This window comes from Phocoena phocoena, chromosome 20, assembly GCF_963924675.1.
Source record: "Phocoena phocoena chromosome 20, mPhoPho1.1, whole genome shotgun sequence".
NCBI classification, from domain to species: domain Eukaryota; kingdom Metazoa; phylum Chordata; class Mammalia; order Artiodactyla; family Phocoenidae; genus Phocoena; species Phocoena phocoena.
The window spans coordinates 3,427,724-3,447,836 of record NC_089238.1 but is presented as its reverse complement, the minus strand read 5'-3'; the positions used below and the strand labels follow the sequence as shown (position 1 = coordinate 3,447,836).

The 20,113-nt window shown below is 58.8% G+C and overlaps 1 protein-coding gene across 2 annotated transcripts; it reads right to left on the bottom strand.

Annotated features, from left to right (window-relative positions):
* Window positions 1-20,095, bottom strand: PPP1R12C (protein phosphatase 1 regulatory subunit 12C). 2 transcript variants are annotated; one of them, XM_065899633.1, is made up of 22 exons: window positions 19,775-20,095; window positions 15,799-15,929; window positions 15,604-15,722; window positions 9,351-9,510; window positions 5,576-5,720; window positions 5,405-5,479; window positions 4,022-4,095; window positions 3,814-3,941; window positions 3,642-3,715; window positions 3,221-3,379; window positions 3,077-3,144; window positions 2,323-2,460; window positions 2,046-2,136; window positions 1,841-1,924; window positions 1,702-1,762; window positions 1,463-1,548; window positions 1,318-1,364; window positions 1,143-1,236; window positions 821-925; window positions 421-471; window positions 180-230; window positions 1-87 (listed from the first exon to the last, which is right to left on the bottom strand). In XM_065899633.1, the coding sequence occupies exons 1-22, from the start codon at window positions 20,093-20,095 to the stop codon at window positions 1-3; spliced, it is 2,349 nt and encodes a 782-aa protein (XP_065755705.1). The 2 variants fall into 2 exon arrangements, with proteins under 2 accessions (XP_065755705.1, XP_065755706.1); XM_065899634.1 differs by having other exon boundaries at window positions 1,463-1,545.
* Window positions 20,096-20,113: the final 18 nt, after the last annotated feature.

The following is a 20,113-nucleotide window of genomic DNA, read 5'->3' as shown; positions in this document are numbered from 1 at the left end:
TCACTTGGAGAGTTTGCTGATGACGCGAATCAGGGCTGCGTTCTCATCCTTGAGTCGCTGGTTGTCAGCCCGGAGGTCGGACAGGGCCTGCGAGGTGGGACGGGTCAGCCAGGTGGCCCTGGGCAGGCTGCACCCACTGCCCACCCTCGCTCTGCCCTCAGCTTCCCATTAGCAATCACCTTCAGCTCCTCCTCCAGCTCCGCTGCCTTCCGCTCCAGGGCCCTGCGCTCCTGGAATAAACGGGAAGGTGAGGACGAGGGACCGGGGGTCGGGGAGGGCCAGAGGTCAAGTATGGCTGAGAGAGGCGGGGAACGGGCAGAGGGGCACGTTAGAAGGTCAGTGTGGCCCTCTTCATCCAGACCCGCCTGAGCTTGTAAGGCTGGGGACACAGCTGGCCCCGCTCCAGCCACCCTTACTCACGAATCTCTCCAGCTCCAGAAGGGCGGGCCTCTCTGCAAATCGCTCCTGCCTCTGGTGAGGACACAAAAAGGGCAGGGCTCAGAGAAGCGTCCAAACCGCAATGGCCAGAAGGGGGAAACCAGCAGTGAGAGGGGGAAAGGCAGACTCCCGGCTGGCCCAGACCTCCCCGCCCACGGCTCAGGACCACAAGCCCAGCCCCTCCTGGGCCAGGCTCCGCCTCCGAGATCTTAGCTCTGCCCCTCATTCGCCCCTCATTGCCACGCTCCTCCTCCCAAGGGTCCTAGTACCCCCACCACTCAGGCCCCTCCCCTCGACGCTCTGGCCCTACCTCCCAGGAATCCGGAGCCAGCACTGGCACGCCGGCCAATTCCCACCACCTCCAGGGCCGCGGCGTCCTCACCTGCGTGGCACGCTCCAGCTCCACCTTGAGCTGCGCCAGCTGCAGTGTGGTCTCGGTCAGGGCCTCGCGAAGTCGTTCGTTCTCACTGCGCAGCTCTGCATACAGCTGGGGACCCCGGGAGGAGGGACACGGGGGTCAGGCTTGCCGGCTGAGATGCCGCATGTTTGCGGGGAAGGGGGGTGACTGTGGCTCAGGTGGGGCCGGAAAAGAGCAGGATGCCCGGATCGGTCAGGCAGAGCCACTAAGTAGGGGGCAGGAGGGCAGGTATATAAAAACCAGCAAGTGGGGGTTAATGGCACAATCGTGGGGTGGGATCGCGAACCTTCCTGAAGCCTCCATCAGGCTCTTCTGATTCTGGCTCTGGTTCTGGGTTGAGGTCCCGCTGCCTGCGAGAAGAGGGGCCGCCCTCGGGAGTGCTGGGGTGAGGGCAAGGAGGGCGTCATGGGGCGCGCCCACGACCCCACAGACAGCCCAAACCCTTCCTGCCCACCCTGTACCTGGATCCTGGGCTGCGGTCTGCAGGCGCCGGCTCCGCCTCCTCCCCCTGTGGGCGGAGGTGGGGTTCAGCTTGGCTCCACCCCCAGCCCACCTCCAAGGCCGGCCCACAGCCCCAGCTCGGCCCGCCTGGGCCCCGCCCCGCACCTCGGCAGGTCCCCGCCACTCCTTGCTGACTCTGCGGTGCTCCTCGGCGGCCTGTGGTCCTTGCCCTTGGCCTTCGGGCGCCTCTGCTGGGGGAGGGGCAGGAGTCAGCACAGTGATCTGTGGAGGGGTCCCCTCTGCAGGGTCAGGGTCTCTGGGCCCAACCCCCAGGAAAACAGTTAAGACTGTAGCAGGAGGCTCGGTGGGCCCAGGTTGACCACCTCCCAGAGACCAGACCTCACCTCTCTGGGCAGGGCCATCAGAGTTCTCGACCCCGGGGACTCGGGGTCGCCGGGAAGGGTCCTGTGGGAGAGGGGCACGGGGGTCAGAGGACGAGGGCATCTTGTACCATCCCCTGCCCGGGCACCTGAACCCTCTCACCAGGCTTTGCAGGCACGACTTCTCTGGCTCTGGGGCCTTTCCTGCAGCCTTCTCTGCTTCTTTAAGGTCTGTCAGAGTCACACCCTGGCACGGAGAAGGGGGCAGTCAGGGGGTCCAGGACTCAGGGCCCAGCCCCTTCAGGACAGAGTCTAGGCCCCCAGGCCCTCCTCCCGCAGACCCAGGGGTCCAGGCCCCCATCCCACACCTGTGTGGACCTCCGAGACTGGCGCATGAGGCGAGAGCGAGCTTTCCGCTGAGATTCAGACTCCTCATCCCGCACAGGCATCTGGTAGGACCTGAGCGAAGGGCCCCGACCTCAGAGAGGGTTCCTTTGGACCCTGTCCCATCCCATGGTTGACACTCTCAGGGGAAGTCAAGTTCGGCCAGAGGACCTCAGCGCCAACCTTGGGACTCCTGGGTAAGGCAGCTGTCTCCCAGCTGGGGAGACAGCTGCTTCCTGCCCCCAGGCCTCTTCACCTCACCTCCGGCGGTCGCGGGAGTCCGCTGGGGGCGCTGCAGAGGCTACGGGGACATTTGGCTTCACTGGGGATTCAGGCTCCGGAATCCTGGAGGCAAGAGTGGAGTTATCCAAGGGAGGAGGAGGCCTGGAGATCTCAGACCTGTGTGAATGCATTCAATCAGCAAATATTACTCAAGCTTGCGTTACGTGGCAGGCACCACACATACAGCAAGAAGCACAAGAAAAAGAAACAAATTATCTCTGCCCCGTTGAGTCAGATCTGAGCAGAAAAGATGCGCGCAAAAGAGAGGATAACCACAGAAAGATCAGGACACCACATGATACGTCAGAAGGATGAAGCACCCTGGAGAAGAAAAGACAGAGCAAGGACAGGAGACCGGAGGTGTGCGTGTCCGGAGGCTGGGGCATGAGTGCAGCGGGGCTGGTGGGCCTCCCTGAGAAGCTGACACTCAAACAAACCTGAGAGAGGGAGGAAGGAAGCCCTGTGGGGGTGAGTGGGGAGCCACAGTGAAGGGCCCGGGCAGGAGCGAGCCCGCGTCAGAAAGGAGGGCGGAGGGCTGGAGAGGGGGGTGGGGGCCGCCGGAGGCCGCATCACGGTGGCCTTGGAGTTTTACTGTGAGCTTTTACTTGATGCACCAAAAGGGAAACTGAGGCCAAGAGTGGAAGGCAGGGACCAGACCCCAGAGAGCAAAGGCTGACAAGACAGGGGCCCAGACCTGCCCCACTCCCGGCGGGACCCGGGCCGTCAGACTCACGGGGCAGAGGACTCCGGCACCTTCCGGGAGGGGGTGGGGGTAATTCTGGCAAGACGGGGCTCCCTGGCCTGCGGGGAGAGGAGAGGAGGGGGCTATTCTCCTTGACTAGGCAGGGTCTGGTCCCCTGCCCCTCACCCTGCTCACCTGAGTGGAGGTCCCTTCCAGCCGCGAGGAGGAAGCGGAGCGCTGCAGCCCAGCCCCCGAGGCACCCTCGGCGCCCCGCCTCTCCGCAGGACCTAGGGCCCCAGAGCTCCCCGTCTTCTGGAGGCCAAAGCGCGTGGAGAAGGGGGCCTCGTCGGGGGTCTGGAGAAGGGAAGGGTATCAGTTACAGGGAGCGGGTCCTACTTCTCAAGAACTTCAAGTGTTACCCCCAAAAGGACCATCACAAACTACAACTGGGGGGTGGGGAGGACAGGCACAGCCAGGAAAAGGCAGTCAGTTGTCCCAGAGGATTCTGGGAACTGTAGTCTTCACCCCACCTGCCCTGACAAGAGGTTCACAGGCTTTATGGCTACGCCCCCCACAACCTCCCAGGCCAGCACGGCCTCCGGGAACCCAGACTCACCATGGGGCTCCTAGGGCTAGAGGGTGGTGGGGAGGAGACCCCGTTGAGCGTTCTGGATTCTGCAGGAGGTGGCTCTACAGTGTAGGAAGCAGGAGAGGTCTCTGAGCACCAGCCCTTCCTCCCGCAGCCCCCTCCTCTCCAGATTCAGGACCCCAGACCCCCAGCCCCTCACCTGAGGGGCCTTCTTCTCCCTCATCCTCGTCCCGGATTGGGGGCCCCCCTGCCCCACCAGGCCGGCGCTCCTTGGACAAGTCCTGGAGGGAGATCTTCTCACGGCTGCTCAGACGACATACAGAGCTCCTGGTGGGAAGGGGAGGGCGTTGGGGTCCAAGCCCTAGGGAACCTCCAGCCCACCTACCCTCCAGGCGCCTCTCCCCTACCTTCGGTGTTTGCTGCTGGAGGGCCCCTGGGGCTCCTGGCCCCTGCTCTGGGAGGCTTCCTTTTGGTTCCGAAGCTGAAAGGGGGGAAGGGGGCCACTGGGGAGGGGCAGAACACGCAGACCCTCCTGGGTCCCACATACAACTGTGCCGGGGTGGAGGTGGTACAGGGGGGGATGAGATGACTTGTGCACTCGCTGAGTTTTCCTAGACATGGTGCCCTGGGTCTCAAATGAGTCGTCCAGTACTCGGGCCCCCAGGCTTCCTGGCCTCTACGTCCCAGGGGCGAGCTACCCAAACTTCTCCCCAATCCCTCAGCGCACCGGACACGGGCTGCCAGGCCCGGCCTCCTCCCTTAAGGCTCGCTGTCAGGCCCAGCCCCCAAATGGCATCTCAGGGCGCAGTTCCCCGACTGCTGTGTCTTCACACCTCGGAGCCTGCACAGCAGTTCCCCCGCCCCTCCTAGCAAACCCCTTCCCAGACACCCCCAGGCCTCATCTGTGCCCCCACCTCTCAGAGACCCTGCTTCACCCACTAAACGCCCTCCCAGAGCCCCCAGCCTCCTCACCATCACACTGCTCCTCCCTGGCATTCAAGGCCCTTCAGGGTCTGCCCCTCTCCAAATTCCGGGTGCCATACGACTCCCCACCCCTGAGCCTTTGCACGTACTGCTCCCTCAACAGTGTGCGAGCCCTGGTCCCCAGGAAGCTGCCCAAGTCCGCCAAGCCGGAAACAGGACCGTCTCCCTCAATGTTGCCACAGCCAAGCTGTAAACACGGGGGTCTGGTCCTGTCTACCTGCCACTCACCAGAAGCTCCAGGCAGAGGGCCTGGCCCCCAGAAGGCCTCAGGAGATGTTTCCTGCCACCTAAGAGGGCTTACTGTGTGCCAGGCAGGGTTCTGAATGCTTTTGTTTAGTTACATACGTACCACTCATAGCATAATACGTACTCCACGTAACAGAACATGTAACTCATCAAGTGCGCCGTACTATCCCCATTTTACAGATGAGGTAACTGAGGCCCAAAGAGGTTAAGTGACTGGCCTGAGCTCACACAGCAAATCCATGGCAGAGCTGGGATTCAGACCCCGAGTCCGCACCGTTCACCCCTTCATTCTGCGTTTTTCCAGCAACAAGGCCTGGCCCAGTGCTGGCGGGGGGGGGGGGCGGGGGGGGCGTCCCAGGGGTGACAAGGCCCAGCCCAAGCCTGGATAGATGACTCCCATCTGCGTCCCAAGGTCCCCCGGGGCCCAAGGCCCCGCCTCCCCCTAGTACCCAGCTGTGCCCCTCCTCCTGGATCCCCACTGGGCCCAGGTCACCGTCCAGGGAAGAGCAGGTCCCCAGGGACGTGGAGGCCCTCCCTCCTGGCTGCAGACAGACACTCACGTCCTCCTGCTTCCGGGCCAGCTCCTCCAGCAGGCTCAGCACCTCCTCATCCGCTAGATCACAGGGACGCTGCCCCTGGGTGGGGAGGGGAAACGGCAGGTGAGGAGTTGGTGGAGGGGCCCTCCCACCCCCCACCGGTCCCCGGGCCCCGGGCCCCGGACGGGCCCTCACCGCGTGCGTCAGCGAGTCCATGCCCCCGCCGTGCTCCGCCAGCAGGCGGCAGGCGTCCTCCACGCCCCAGTGGGCTGCGGCGTGCAGGGGCGTCCAGCCGTCCCCATCCCGCAGCTCCGGGTCATAGCCGGCCTGAAGCAGCAGCCTGGGGGCCAGGGAGGCTCAGGTCAAGGACCAGGACAGGGGCTCGGGGCCAAGAGCTCAGGTCGGCCAGCTGTGCTGTGGGGGCAGTACCAGCTGTGACAGTACTGAAAACGGTCCTGGGCCAGGGGGTGAAGCGCCATGGCCCCAAGGCGCCCCCTCCCGGAAGTGACCCTCTCTGCCACCGCTTTGACTCCTCCCCTGGCCTAGCAGGTGGCCTCTGGAACCCTGCTTCTTGTACCTGCAGTGCTCAACTCTTTTGAGCGTCACCCCTGGTTGTGAGACAGCTCCAGGGGAGGTGAGGGCAGGGGTTCCCCAGCACCCAAGCCTAGAGAAAGGATGAGACCCCAGAAGGGGCGGCCTGGGGGCAGCACTGTTCCAGGACCCCTCTGGCTCAGAGCAGCAGTTCTCAACCAGGACCACATAGCCGCCTGGGGACGTCTGGCCGTGTCTGGAGATGTTTCTGGACGTCACAACGTAGGGGTGGGAGCCAGGAGCATCAGTGGGTCGGCGCCAGGGATGCTGCTAAACATCCCGCAGCACAGAGGATGGGCCCACAGCCAGGAACGATCTGGTCCAAATGCCACCAGGGCCGAGACAGAACCCCTGGCTTAGACGGTTCTTTCCCGTGAGATAATCACCACCTTAGACCACACGATCTGGTCCAGGGCAATTCTGCAAACTCAGCGTAGGGTAGACAGGCCTGCTTTTAGAGAACTGCATTTAAGTTCCGTGTCAGTGAGAAAGAGCTGAAGCAAGGTGGGAAAGGCGGAGAGACGAGGTACCTTGTAAAGAGCCATTTTAAACAAAAGCGCCTCTGTGGGGCCCCCCAGCTCACTCTGCTCCAGCCGTGCGGGCGTCCGCTCCTCCCCCAAGCACGCGCCACAACCTCCTCCCCGGTAGTCACAACCTCCTCCCCGAATCTCGAAGGGGACCTCCCCACCACACTCGCTCTCCCCCACTGCCCTGTTTATATCTATCCCTCTGGACCAGTGGTTCTCAACTGGGGACGACGCTGACCCCCAAGGGACGTTGGGCAACGCCCAGAGATGTGCCTGGTTGTCGAGACTGCGGTGGGGCGTGGCTCCTGGCACCTAGTGGGTGGAGGTCAGTGTCCCACCCCCATGAACAGGACAGGCCCCCAGGGTTATCCAGCCCCACGTCACCAGGGTGGAGGCTGAGGACCCCTCTCTGAGCACTCAGGGCCATGTGATGTGACCGGCTTCCTCAGTCACTTGTCTGCCTGTCTCCTCGACAAGGCTGCGAACTGCATACGGGCCCAGATCTGTCTCGTTTGCTGCTATATCCCCAGTACCTAAAAGATGGCCTGGCATACAGCAGGTGCTCAGTAAGTGTTGAGTGAATACCATCAAAGAAATACCCTGCCACTCATCTTTAACGAGGAGAATGTCAGCTACATTCTTCCAAAAATGCAGTCCATAGATCCGGTTATAAACCCATACTAAGGGGCGGAAATGAAATTACAGTCAGTGAGTATCTCTAAGGCCAAAGCGTTTCAGTTCTGTGGCAGAGAATGAGGCTGTCCGTGAATATCTACTCTCCTTCCACCTTTAATAATGGCACCCAGGGACTTCCCCGGTGGTCCAGTGGTTAAGACACTGTGCTCCCAATGCAGGGGGCCCGGTCAGGGCACTAGATCCTGTGTGCTGCATCTAAGACCTGGTACAGCCAAATAGATAAATAGATAAATAGGTGGGGAGCCACTGCAGAGCCCTGAATGAAGATGAGGCCCCCTGCCCTGGGAAGACACTTCTGGAAAAAAAAAAAAAAAGGCACCCAGCTTTCAGTGGGTTGCCTGCTGAAGTAGAATCTCCCAGTCTCCTTCACAGCTAGGAGTGGCCAGCTGAGAAGGGTCTGGCAAATGGGATGTCAGTATTCAGTACGTACGCCGCTTCTGGACTGTTCTTTTAAAAGAAATGGACATTTGCTCCTTTTTCCCCCTGCTTTTTCCTGCTGGCTGGGACACAGATTCAATGGCAGGAGCTGAAGCAGCCACCAGAGACTCAGGGGTGGAAGCCACGGGTAGAAGAGGGCACAGCTTCCAGGGCTGGGCACATCACCGGGCCTGACCATTCACAGTGTCCCACCCTCCTTGCCACAGGGATCAGCCCTGGGATGAGCAGGTGTGCAAGGTAGCCCAGTGAGTATCGGACCCAGGACTTTCGCTGGAACTACGGAGGACAAAGGCACGCTACCTCTGAATTAGGGGAAGCAGCCAGGACATGAGGCTGGAGCTGTTAGGTGTCATCTTAAGTTCCTCATTGAAAAGCTTCCTTTTTTTTTTTCTTCCCCAGCCGCACCGTGCAGCTTTCGGAATCTCAGTTTCCCGACCAGGTACTGAACCTGGGCCACGGCAATGAAAGCCCAGCATCCTAACCACTAGGCCACCAGGGAATTCCCCTGGAAGACCTTTCTAAAAGTTCATTAACACAGAGGTGAGCAGAGATGGAGAGATTCATCTGGACTCCATTTATATACTAAATATAAAGTATAACATCACATGAGAGAAAGGGAAAAAATAAAGAGAGAACAGGGGAGTCTGATGATAAGAAGTAGAACCAACTACTGACAGGAAGGGCTGAGGCACTCAGAAATGGACAAGACCAAGGTGAGGATGAGGAGCAGAGAGTACACGCGGCAACAACTTAAAATATAGATGCACCAAATAACCTGGCCTCGAAATATGCAGCACAAAAACTGACACAACTACAAGGAGAAACAGCAAAAATCCAATCATCGTGAGACATTCTATTGCACTTCTCACAGCAACTGAGAGAATAAGCAGATGGGGAAAACTCACTACGGATACAGAAGATTTAAACAGCATGAGTACAAAGTGGACCTAATAACCTATATAGGACGCTGTACTTAACAACACAATTCTTTTCCAGCTTACGGACTGGGTTATGAAGCATTCCAGCTTACAGAGACTGGGGTATGAAGCAAAGCTCAATGAATTCCAGAAATCTGGAATCATAGAGAACCTGTTCTCTGACCACAGTGCAAGTAAGCCAGGAAGTGAGTACAGGCAGATCTCGGAGATATGGAGGATTCGGTTCCAGACCACCGAAATAAAGCAAATATTGAAATAAAGCGAGTCACATTAATTTTTTGGTTTGCCAGTGCATATAAAAGTTAAGTCCGTTATGTGTACAACAGCATTATGTCTTTAAAAAAATGTACATACATTAAAAAACACTTTATTGCTAAAAAACATTCACCTTCATCTGACAACGTAGGGTTGCCACAAATCTTCAAAAAAACACTATTGGCGAAGCACAATGAAATGAGGCATGCATGTAATTCAACTAGGACTAGAAAGTCCCGTGTATTTGGAAATTAACGACGTACTTCTAAGTGATCCCTGGGTCAAGGAAGACTACAAGTTGGAAAACGTTTTAAACTGAAGGACAGCGAGAAGCCTGCACATCAAGACTTATGGATGCAGCTAAGGCTGTATTTAGAGGGAAATGCATGGCCTTAGGTACAGAAACTAGAAAAGGGAGGGAATGGACAAAATCCACAAGAAGGTGTAAGACAGTGAGAAGCAGCAACAGGCTGGCCCGGCGCAAGGGGCAGGGGAAGACGGAGGGTCTACACCGGCCCAGCTCACCTCATCACTTCGATGTAGCCCTTGGCGGCGGCCACGTGCAGGGCAGAGGCCCCCGTGCGGGGGTGCCGGGCCTCTGGCATGGCGCCCCCGTTCAGCCAGCACCTTGTGTCGTGAAGCAGCAACTCCTCCTCGGCCCGTTTGGCTGCTTCCACATCCACACCTGGGAGGACAAGAAGCGGGGATAGGTGGGACTCCCATCCTGAGACCCAGGAAGCACCGAGTGGCACCCGGCCTGGTCCCTCTGCTCTGAGCCTCCTCCGGGAGGACTAGCTCTGAACTAGCTCTGTTACTTCCCAACCATGCTCCGTGAAGCCCTGGGGTCCACTAAGGGTCTCTGAGTCACTGCTGGGGGCTGGGAGGATGGAGGGCGCAGGAACCTTACATCTTACACTTCCTATCACTACAGATACAGTCCCTAGCCCCGCATCTTTGTGTGTTTTGTCACCGTTATCACTCATGAGTAGGATAAACCAGGCAAAAAGCCACTAAACGGTGCCCGTACCTTGGGGCAGCGGCACCTTCCCACCCGCTGCTGTTCCCTGCTGTCACCTGCGCCATCTGTGCGAGGCAAGCATGCTTCCTCACTCGCCAATTTCACTGTAGTCAACTGGTCTCATGGAAAACTGTACTGCATTTATGGATGCGAAAGGCAAGTTATGACTTTAAACGTAAGTTGACTGTGGATCAAAACGGGCAGCCTTGTGAGGCTGGAATATTACCTTTAGACTGTCACTGAGAATCTGTACTTTGCACGTTATGACCTATTGAGACGGGAGTCAAAAACAGTCCCTTCTAGGGAATGTGTACTCTCTCTCCTGGGAAGTGTATTACTGGCTGTTAGTTTTTCGATTGTGAAATTTCTCACTCGCCCAAGCGCTGCACAGGGTTGGGCCGCCCTGCTCAACAGCCGTCAGCAACGTGTAGCTGCGGAGCCCCTGAACTGTGGCTACTTCCCACTGAGACGCCTCGTAAATGTAAAATACACTGGATTTCGAAGCACAGAAAAAAAGAGTGTACGGCAGCTCACGCGTAGTTTTCCATATGGATTACGTATTGAAATGATAATGTCTCGGACGTGCTGGATTAAATAACTATATTACTATAATTAACTTCAACTGTTTTTGTTTTTCCACGCACCTACTTGGAAATTCTGTTACGCTTGTGGCTGACTCTGGCTTTCCACTGGACAGCACTGGCGAAGATGCGGTGTACGGCCGCTTGGCTTACAGCAGTACAAGGCGACAGAGGCAATGACAGGGTGCCCCTCCCCGCGGCCCCGCAGGTTGGAAATGCTGCCCCGGGGCTACCCGGAGGATCCCAGAAACGCAATCCCCGCCCGGACCAAATCTGTCCGCGTCCAGCTGCGCACTGGCGCCACCCGGTGGCACCTGGGCACTCGGACTAAACTCCAATGGATTACCTTAGGGTCCCCTGGCTGGCGGGGACTCCCAGGGGCAGCTATTCCAGGAATGTCTGGCTGGCTAGGGCCCATCCCGCAGGCCCAGGCTGGGGTGGAGGCCAGGAGAGTGCCAGGGACTCAGGGACCCCCCCTCCCTCTCTCCTCCCCGACCTCCTTAAAGGGAATCACCTACGTTCAGTCCTATTATAGATGCAGGCGCCTTGCTGCGGGCAGGGAAGGGCAGAGTTTGCCAATCTTTTATTCAGCAACCACAGTTAGTATCCTGCGTGTTCAAACGCATCCTTCTGCAACTTTGCTCTTTGCCGAGATTTGCCCATGTTTATTAACAGAGCTCTTCATGGGGGTTGGCAAACTACAGCCTGCACGTGCGGGCCACCAGTTTGGTTAACATAAAATTTACCAATTTCACTATTTTATTTATTTATTTTATTTAATTTTGCTGTGTTGGGTCTTCGTTTCTGTGCGAGGGCTTTCTCTAGCTGCGGCAAGTGGGGGCCACTCTTTTTTTTTAATTTTTTATTTTGTTTTGTTTTTTGGGGGGGGGCCACTCTTCATCGTGGTATGCGGGCCTCTCACTATCGCGGCCTCTCTTGTTGCGGAGCACAGGCTCCAGACGTGCAGGCTCAGTAGTTGTGGCTCACGGGCCTAGCTGCTCCGCGGCATGTGGGATCCTCCCAGACCAGGGCTCGAATCCGTGTCCCCTGCATCGGCAGGCAGATTCTCAACCACTGCACCACCAGGGAAGCGCAATTTCACTATTTTAAAGCGTACCAGTCAGTGGCTTTTAGGACTTTCACAACGTGCAACCACTGACCCTACCTGTACCTCAACTTTCTCATCACCCCAAATGGAAACCTCGTACCCCATTAAGCAGTCCCTCCCCAGCCCCTGGCAACCACCAGTCCACTTCCTGTCACTGCGGACTCACCTCTTCTGGACAGCCACCTGCGTTTGTAAGTAAAGTTTTATTGGAACACAGCCACACCCACTCATTTACATATCCTCCCTGGCTGTTTTCCCCACCACAGCAGCAGGGTAGAGTGGTCGCGACCTGACAGCATGTCCCGCAAAGCCTAAAATATTTACTACCTACGGACTTCCCCAGTGGGCCAGTGGTTAAGACTCTGAGCTTCCATGGCAGGGGGCCTGGGTTCGATCCCTGGTCGGGGAAGTTCCACATGCCATGTAGTGTGGCTAAAAAAAAAAAAAAAATGTACTGCCTAAAACGTTTGCCGACCACTGCTTGGATCACTCATTTATAGATTACTGACTGATCCCTTCGCCCTTGGGTGTTGGCCACATCCTCTCAACACTGAAGCCTCCATCGGGTGGCCTAGGAGTGCTGGAACACTGGGAACGTGAATCTCCAGCTGTAATCCATGCTGTCCAGCTGGTTCCCACGGTGGCTGGAATCACCCGCACTCCTGCCAGCCAGAGGTAAGAGTGCTCTGCCTTGCCATCACCGGAACTGACTGTCAGAGCTGCCCGTCTCTGAGAGTAACTGCCCCACGGCCACTGTCCTGACGTTAGGATTCCAAGTGATTGCTTCAAATGCTTCAGAAACACTTTACGTGTCCTCCCTGCCCAGTTCCAAGTCCCTGTGGGTCCGACCATGGCCCTTCTGAGCAAGCAGCCAGAGAGCCCTGTGCTTGGACTGTGTCCCCGCGGCCCGGGCTGTGGGAACAGCATCTGCCGTGGAGCCGCTGCTTGGACCTGCAGGCGTCCAGTCCCCCGCCTCCGTGAAGACTTCTGCCTTTTCCTGACCTCTGCTTTCAGCCGACGTGGCTGAGCCCACAGCCCGGCTCCACGGGTGGCCACTTCGCCAGGCCTGGCCATCCTCCTTGCCACCGTGACTGGCTCAGGGGCAAGCTTGTGGCCAAGGCGGCCCTAAGAGCGCCAGTCAGAGGACTGTGGATGGGGCTACGGAGGAGTCGAGCTCTAGCTCCGCTGGGGCACCAGCCCGCACTGCTAGCAGCCATGCTAAGAATCAGTGCCTCACGGAGAGAAGCTGTCTAAGAATGAAGTCGATACAGAGTTCAGCAGTGATGGAGGGGTTCTTTTGACTGTGCACCTCGATCAAACCACGCCTCAAGTCCATGTAACTCCTAGACCGCAGTTACCTAAGCCCATAAATTGTCTTCTTTTTTATTTTATTTTATTTATTTATTTATTTTTTTTTTTTTTGCGGTACGCGGGCCTCTCACCGTTGTGGCCTCTCCCGTTGCGGAGCACAGGCTCCGGACGCGCAGGCTCAGCGGCCATGGCTCACGGGCCCAGCCGCTCCGCGGCATGTGGGGGCATGTGGGATCTTCCCGGACCGGGGCACGACCCCGCGTCCCCTGCATCGGCAGGCGGCCTCTCAACCACTGCGCTACCAGGGAAGCCCTTCTTTTTTAAACTGTGGTAAAATGCAGAGACTCTGCCGAGCACGCTCCACTGAGGCTTCCGTGTGAAGGCAAGCATCGCGGAGCCGTGGGGCAGGAGCCACCCGACTCCGGAGGCGGTGGCTGCAGTGCTGTTGGCAGGTGCCTCCCACCCCCAGCAGTGCAACAGAGGGGCCTCCCAGTAGGACCACAGGCCTTTGTGCCTGGTCGGCCCTACAAGCCAACATCCCCCAACCTTCGCCCTGCAAAAGGGGAACATGGGCTGCTGTGAGAAGGTGATGTGAGCTCTGGGCACTTCCTGCAGAAACACACAGGATGTCCGAGAGATCACCCACCCCCTGGTGGCCCCCAAGCATTGCCCTGCAGACTACTTTTGTTTTTTAATTTTATTTAATTTATTTTTTATACAGCAGGTTCTTATTAGTTATCTATTTTATACACATTAGTGTATTATGTGTCCATCCCCATCTCAGACTACTTTTTAACTACAAAGGGAGGAAGATGCCTCCACGGTAGAGTCACCTGGGCAACCCCCCGAACGAGGTTCAAGGTTAACATCACCAGTAACGGGGCAGAGAGACAGAGCCTGTCTCCCGGAGGGACTCGCTGAGAAGTTCCAAAACTGCAGAACTGAAGAAACAGCCAGGTCCAAGCTGAGGGAGCCGTGTGTGAAACAACGGGGAGGGGGGGGGGTGAGGAGGGCGAAGGCTGATCCAGGTGGAGGGAGCTGGATGTGGCATGAGAACCAGGTGCAGGGAGAGACCCAGGGAGGTCCACCCCCAGAGGAGAGGGAGGGAGCACGGGTAATCATGCCAAAAAGTGAAAAACCCCTGAGTCCATACTTTACGATTCCACTTATACAAAACGTCCAGGATAGACAAATCTAGAGACACAAAGCCAATGAGAGGGATGCAGGGCTGGGGATGACAGCTCAGGGGTGTGGGATTTCTCTGGGGGTGATCAAAATCATCTAAAATCGATGTGGGGACTCCCCTGGTGGCGCAGTGGTTGAGAATCCGCCTGCCAATGCAGGGGACATGGGTTTGGGCCCTGGTCCGGGAAGATCCCACATGCCGCGGAACAACTAAGCCCGAGCGCCACAACTGCTGAGCCTGCGCTCTAGAGCCCGCGTGCCACAACTACCGAGCCCGCATGCTACGACTGCTGAAGCCCGCGCAGCCAAAAGTAAATAAATAAAATAAAATGTTAAAAAATAATAAAAATTTAAAAAATAAAATAAAATCGATGTGGTGATGGATGCGCAACATTTAGCGTGAACACACTAAAAACTAACAAACACCAGATCGCACACTTGCGAAGGGTGAGCTGCATACACTGTGAATTGCATCTCCATGAGGCTGCTGAGAAGCCCCGGTAAACCTCAGTGAAGGGCGTGTGGGCACTCATCGGACTGCTACCGAAACCTGCCTCTGAGTGTGAAGTTTTTTGAGATAAAAAGGTGGAGAAGGGGAGGGAGAAAACCCCGGTTCTGTCTTTCCTTTGCTTCCCACTCCCCTCCACCTGAACCAAAGCTCCTGGACCTCAGCTGCCCACCTCGGCTCGCCCACCAGCACCAACCACGCAGGGGCGTGGCTCTCACGACCACCGACACACAGCTGCCCAAGGGCGGGCCCTTGTCCCTCCCACCCAGAGCCAAGCCAGCAGTCTGGGCGTCACCTCGGACGCCCCGGCATCTACTTTTCACCAGCCTGCCCGCACCTCCCGTGCAGCCCTCCAGACCTGCCAGGCCCACTGGCCCTGCGCTCACACCTTCCCACCCACTGAGCCCTGACCACCTGCGAGGCACTGCTGCCACCACCCTCGCTCTGCGGATGAGACAGTCACCTCCCCAGCTGGGCTGTGACCCAGGGCTCCGGCGGGAGACTGGGTGAAGCGGTGAAGCTGCTGGCCATCCCCCACCTGACCTGCCCCGTGTCCTCCGCCCCCAGCTCAGCCACGCACACTGCACACCAACTGGCCCCAGACAGCTATTTGTAGCGGGGCAGGGGGAAAGTGAGAACCTGCTAGAAGTAATACACACTCCCCCTAGAAAAATGAGCATGGCCAGACAGAGTTTTGAGGGGTCCTGGGCCCCATATTAAGGACACTGGGGCTCAGTGATCCTGAGCACGGGACAGACCAGTTCCCCAGAAGCCTGTGCATTCCCCTACCCACACCCCAGTAAAATTCCTGAGATCACCTGCAATCACGTAACGAACCCCTGGACAAGCCTCTACCTCAACTTCCTCAGTGACTCGAGGATAAAGTGACACCACTGCAGGCCAACAGTGGTTTGCGCTCTTATTCTGTGCCAAGCACTTCCTCCAATTACTCTGGATAACCCTGGGGGTAGGTACTCACACCCCACTTCCCATGTAGGGACTGAGGCCCAGAGAGTCAGGGTCCTCGGGAACGGAGGGCCCGCCCCGCAGCAGCCCCCGAGGCCCACCTCGGCGGGCAATCTCCGCCTTCAGCAGCCCCTCCATGGCGTCAGACTCGGCCAGGTCCAGGGGCAGGTCCCCATCACTGTTCACCGCGGCGATGTTGGCCCCGTGGCTCAGTAGGTACCTGGGGGCAGGGCGAGGTCAGAGTGGAGGGGTCCGGGCCCGTTCTCATCAGGCCCCGCCCACCCTCCCCGCCTCACCTGGCAATGTCCAGGTAACCACAGGAGGCGGCCACATGCAGGGGTGTCCAGCCCTCGTTATCTGCCTGGTTCACTGTGGCACCCTGCTCCACCAGGAAGCGCACCACCTCCAGGTTCTCGTCGATGCAGGCCTGGGGGGCGGGACAGGCTGTCACCTTCACCTGGTCCAGACCCTGCATGTCCTGCCAGCAGGACCCCCGGCAGGGACCGCTAGGCAGATGCAGGGCCAAGCGGCCCTGACAATCAAGGAGAAGACCCAGATGGCTCTGGAAAGCACCAACCCTGTCCCCGGAGGCCCCTCCAGCCACCCAGCTGTTTAAAACCCCCCGGCTTCCCAGTGCTTAGGTCAGCCAGGCATCTGGGGCTTACTGGAGACCACGAGAGGAGGAACTGGACAGAAAAGAGAGGGGGGCTTCACACCCAGGTATAGGAATCCTGAACGGTGCTTGTTAGATGAGACGCACCCACAGTCACCACCGAAGGACGGGGCTTCCAGTGATGAACCGAAGGGAGGAGGCCCAGCCCCTCCTCCCTCAGACCCAGGGGTCCAGGGCCCCAGCCCCTCCCTCAGATCCAACAGATACTCTACAAGAACTGACCATGGCCCTGCCTTGTACCTGGAGGGGAGACTGCTGGACCCCTGGGGCCCAAGGCTGTGCAGGGCTGGTAAAGTCACCAGGTCCCTGGAAACCTGGGACAGAGTGAGGGTCCCGGGCAGGCCTCCTCCACTGGGAGACATGACTGAGTTAGTGTGTGCCCGGGACCTGGGGCCCGAGGAGAGGCAGCTCCCCTGCACCGAGGGTCTCCTAGGCACAGGGCGCTGCACCAAGGGGCTTGCACGGGCATCTACCCCAATCCTACGGCTGTCAGGGTCCTGTTTGATGGAGGAAGAATCAAAGCTCCAGGAGACAAGCACTCACACCAAGTGGGAGCCAGAGAAGGGATTCAGCCCCGGGCGCGTGTGGACACTGGGTGGGCGCTGGGACCTGAGCAAGGGCTGAGGGACAGGAGTGGACCTGGACTCCCAGGTCCTCAGGGTAGGTTAACCTCCAGCTCCCTCACCTCTCCAAAACCATCCATCTGGAGAAGGGGGAGGGAGCTACAAGGGCCAAGAGCATGAAGTCATGGAAACTCAGGCTGTGAAAGGGGGGCCACACGTGCCCTGGGAACGGGATGAACTCTGGGCTCCGTTTATTTCCATTTGGTTGTCATGGTGATGGGGGAGGGGGGCAAGGAGAGAGATGGGCCTTTCCCTTTCAAGGACCTGGCCGGGCACAGGCATCCATGTGAAAGATGCCTGAGGCCTGGGCACCAGGGATCCAAGAATCTAGGCCCCCAGCCCCCCCTCCCTCAGACTCAGGGGTCCAGACTCCCCCACCCCTCCCTGTTGAGAACTAAGAATCCTGGCTCACAGTCTTTCCTATTCCAGACCCCAGACCCCTGGCCACTAATTACAAGGTAATTTTAGGGAGGGGGTAGAATATACCAGCCTCGTCTAGCAGTTGACAAACCAGCCTGAGGTTGGGGCTGAGGCTCGAGAACTCCTAGGGACCCGACCAGAGCAGGGAGCTGACGCCTGGGGACCTGCTCCGTGCAGAACAGAAACCACAGCCGCAGGACTCACCCAGATAATGTGGGCAACTGCTCTGGTTTGCCTGTCTGGGGGTTTCCTGGGACCTGGGACTTTCAGTGCTAAAACCAGGCCAGTCTTGGGCAAACCAACACGAGTTGGTCACCAGACACCCAGACCTGACCCAAACCCCAGCACCCCTGCTTGCTGGCTGTGTGTGACCCTAGGCGGGGACTTGCCCTCTCTGAACCTCAGATGCCCTAATCCTTCGTGCCTCCTTCAAAGTCCTGGCAAGGGCGTTTACCGAGTGCTCGCCTGTAGCGGGAGTGGGAGAAGGATCCCACCTAACAGGCCAGGCCAGGGTGGTCTTCTGCAGGGTCTGGGCCAAGGGAGAGGGCGGGGAATGGGGCTTGGCCTGCAACGCAGGGCCAACAACCCCTTCGGGAAGGTCGAGGGGAGCCAGGGGCAGGGACGATGGCGGAGGAAGGGGGACAATGAAACCTGAGGCCCCTTTCCTGGGTGTGCCAAGCTCTGAGACCCTCCTCTAGATGGAGGAAAATGTCCCAGAGAGCACTAGGGCCTCTGCAGGGCACAGGCCTGGAGGTAGGGAAAGGGAAAGGGGGGAGGGGTAGTACTTGGACCAGGGGCTGCAACTCCCCAGCTGGATGCCCACAGCCGCTTCCTGAAGGGTGTTTTTCCTCCTTTGCCAGAGCCCTGCCAGGGAGGGGCTGACTACTGGCCCCATTAACAGATGAGAAACCTGAGGCACAGAGAAAAGACACTAACTCGAGATCACAAAGTCGAGCAACCGAGATCAGAGCTCAGGACCACTCTGCTTTGCTGAGCCTCTCCTCTTCCTGGGAACCTAAGAAGTGGGCCTCTTCCTGCCTCCACCCCACTCCTCTGCCCCCTTCCAAGGTTTCCTTCCCAGGGTCCTCTCTGGGCCCCAAAGTAACCAAACCCTAGCGGTTCCGGCACGGAAGAGGGCTGGGGACTGGACCAATTCGAGGAGACTAGGAGGCAGACAGCCTCAGGGACAGATGGAGGGGACAGAGCTCTTCTGTGGCTTGTGCCTGGTGGTCCCACTGGAGGGGGGTGAGGAGTGATAAAAGCACGCAGAAATAGAGAGAACTCTAGTTGTGGGACATTTGGGGGGCCCCAGTTCAGAGCAACCCTGGAGACAGCAATCAGAGCGTTTTGGAACGGCATGGGGGCCCCAGGGTGGACAGAGAGGAGAAACAGGGTGCTAGACCCCTTGGGAAGGTGATATGATGGGGGGCTGGGAGAAATGGCACATGCTGCGGGAGAAAGAATCTGCCCAAATCCACAGGAGGGGATCCAGGCAGCGAAAGCAAGGTGACCAAAGGACAGAGAGGTGTCCCGAAGCCAGATAGAGGTGGGTGCTTTGAGTGTTCCCAGAAAAAAAGGGTGATGATGCAGGTCTGGCCAAGGCAAGAGGAGAGGCAGAGAGGAGGTGCCTGGAGAAGGAGAAACATCCCTGAGAGAAGGCCTACAGTGAGAGACAAGAGGTGGCACAGCCCGCAGAAGGAGAATGAAGAGGCCATGAGGGTGAAGGGGGGGCGGGGAGACAGCACGAGGTGACCCAGACCCGGGGAGCATCCCCTTCAAGAATACAGAGCTGGAATTCCCTGGGGGTCCAGTGGTTAGGACTCCGCGCTTCCACTGCAGGGGGCATGGGTTCGATTCCTGGTCAGGGAACTGAGATCCCACGTGCTGCGAGCCACGGCCAAAAAACGAATACAGAGCCTTGAAGGCAGGGGCTCAGGAAAAAGCATCCTTAGACAGCAACAGATGGCACAGACCAAGGATGAAAGAAGTGGCATGGAAGGCCCTGGGCCGAGCCAAAGAGGTGGCCCAGCCCAGAGACCAAGGGGGGAAGCAGCACAGGCCCGAGAAAGACGAGGATGCTGCTCCAGGAAAGTGATACCTGCCTGGAAGGGGGAAACTGTGGGCACCGGTAGAGCTGTAAGTGTCACCGACTCAGGAAAGAGGTCCAGCATTAGATGACAAAGTAGAGGTGGAACCGGTGGAGGTGGCACAGGCGAGACTAGTAAAGAGAGCTCAAGGTCGGGAAAGAGCAGCGCGAAGTGACGAGACTAGGAGGGACTGGACTGAGGCCGTCAACAATGGCTCGGGTGCAGGGAGAGGGCGGCGCAGGGTGGCAAAGACCAGGATCAGTTCAAGTGTCTCAGGATCGGAAGAAGGGAGCTCGAGGTGGGTGGGCGGAAAAGAGGGCCAGCACGGGATGGCAGGGACCGGAGCAGCAGCAACGGCGCAGACCAGGACTAGCAACGGTGACTTCGGACAGGGGAGGGAGGGTGCTCGAGGTGGCGCAGACCCAGGGCGATTCAGGTCCCCGGGACGGGCCCGTGCGGGGGCGCTGACCTGGTGCAGGGCGCTGATGCCGTCGGCGTTGGTGGAGTCCAGCACTGCGCGGGCGGGCGGCGGGGCAGCAGGGTCGAGCTCGGCGCCCGGGCCGGGGTCGGCCGCGCGCAGCATCAGGCGCGCCTCGTCCAGATCGCCGCCCGCGCAGGCCGCCAGGAACTCGGCGGCGCGCTCGAAGCGCACGGTGCGGGCGCGCCGCTCCCCGGGGCCCGGCTCGGCGCCCGCCCGCGCCCCCCACTGCCGCAACTGCTCCCGCCGCCGCTCGCGGGCCGCTGCCGCCGCCGCCCCGGGGCCCGCCCCCGGGCCATCCTCGCCCGACATCGCACCGCCAGCCCGTGA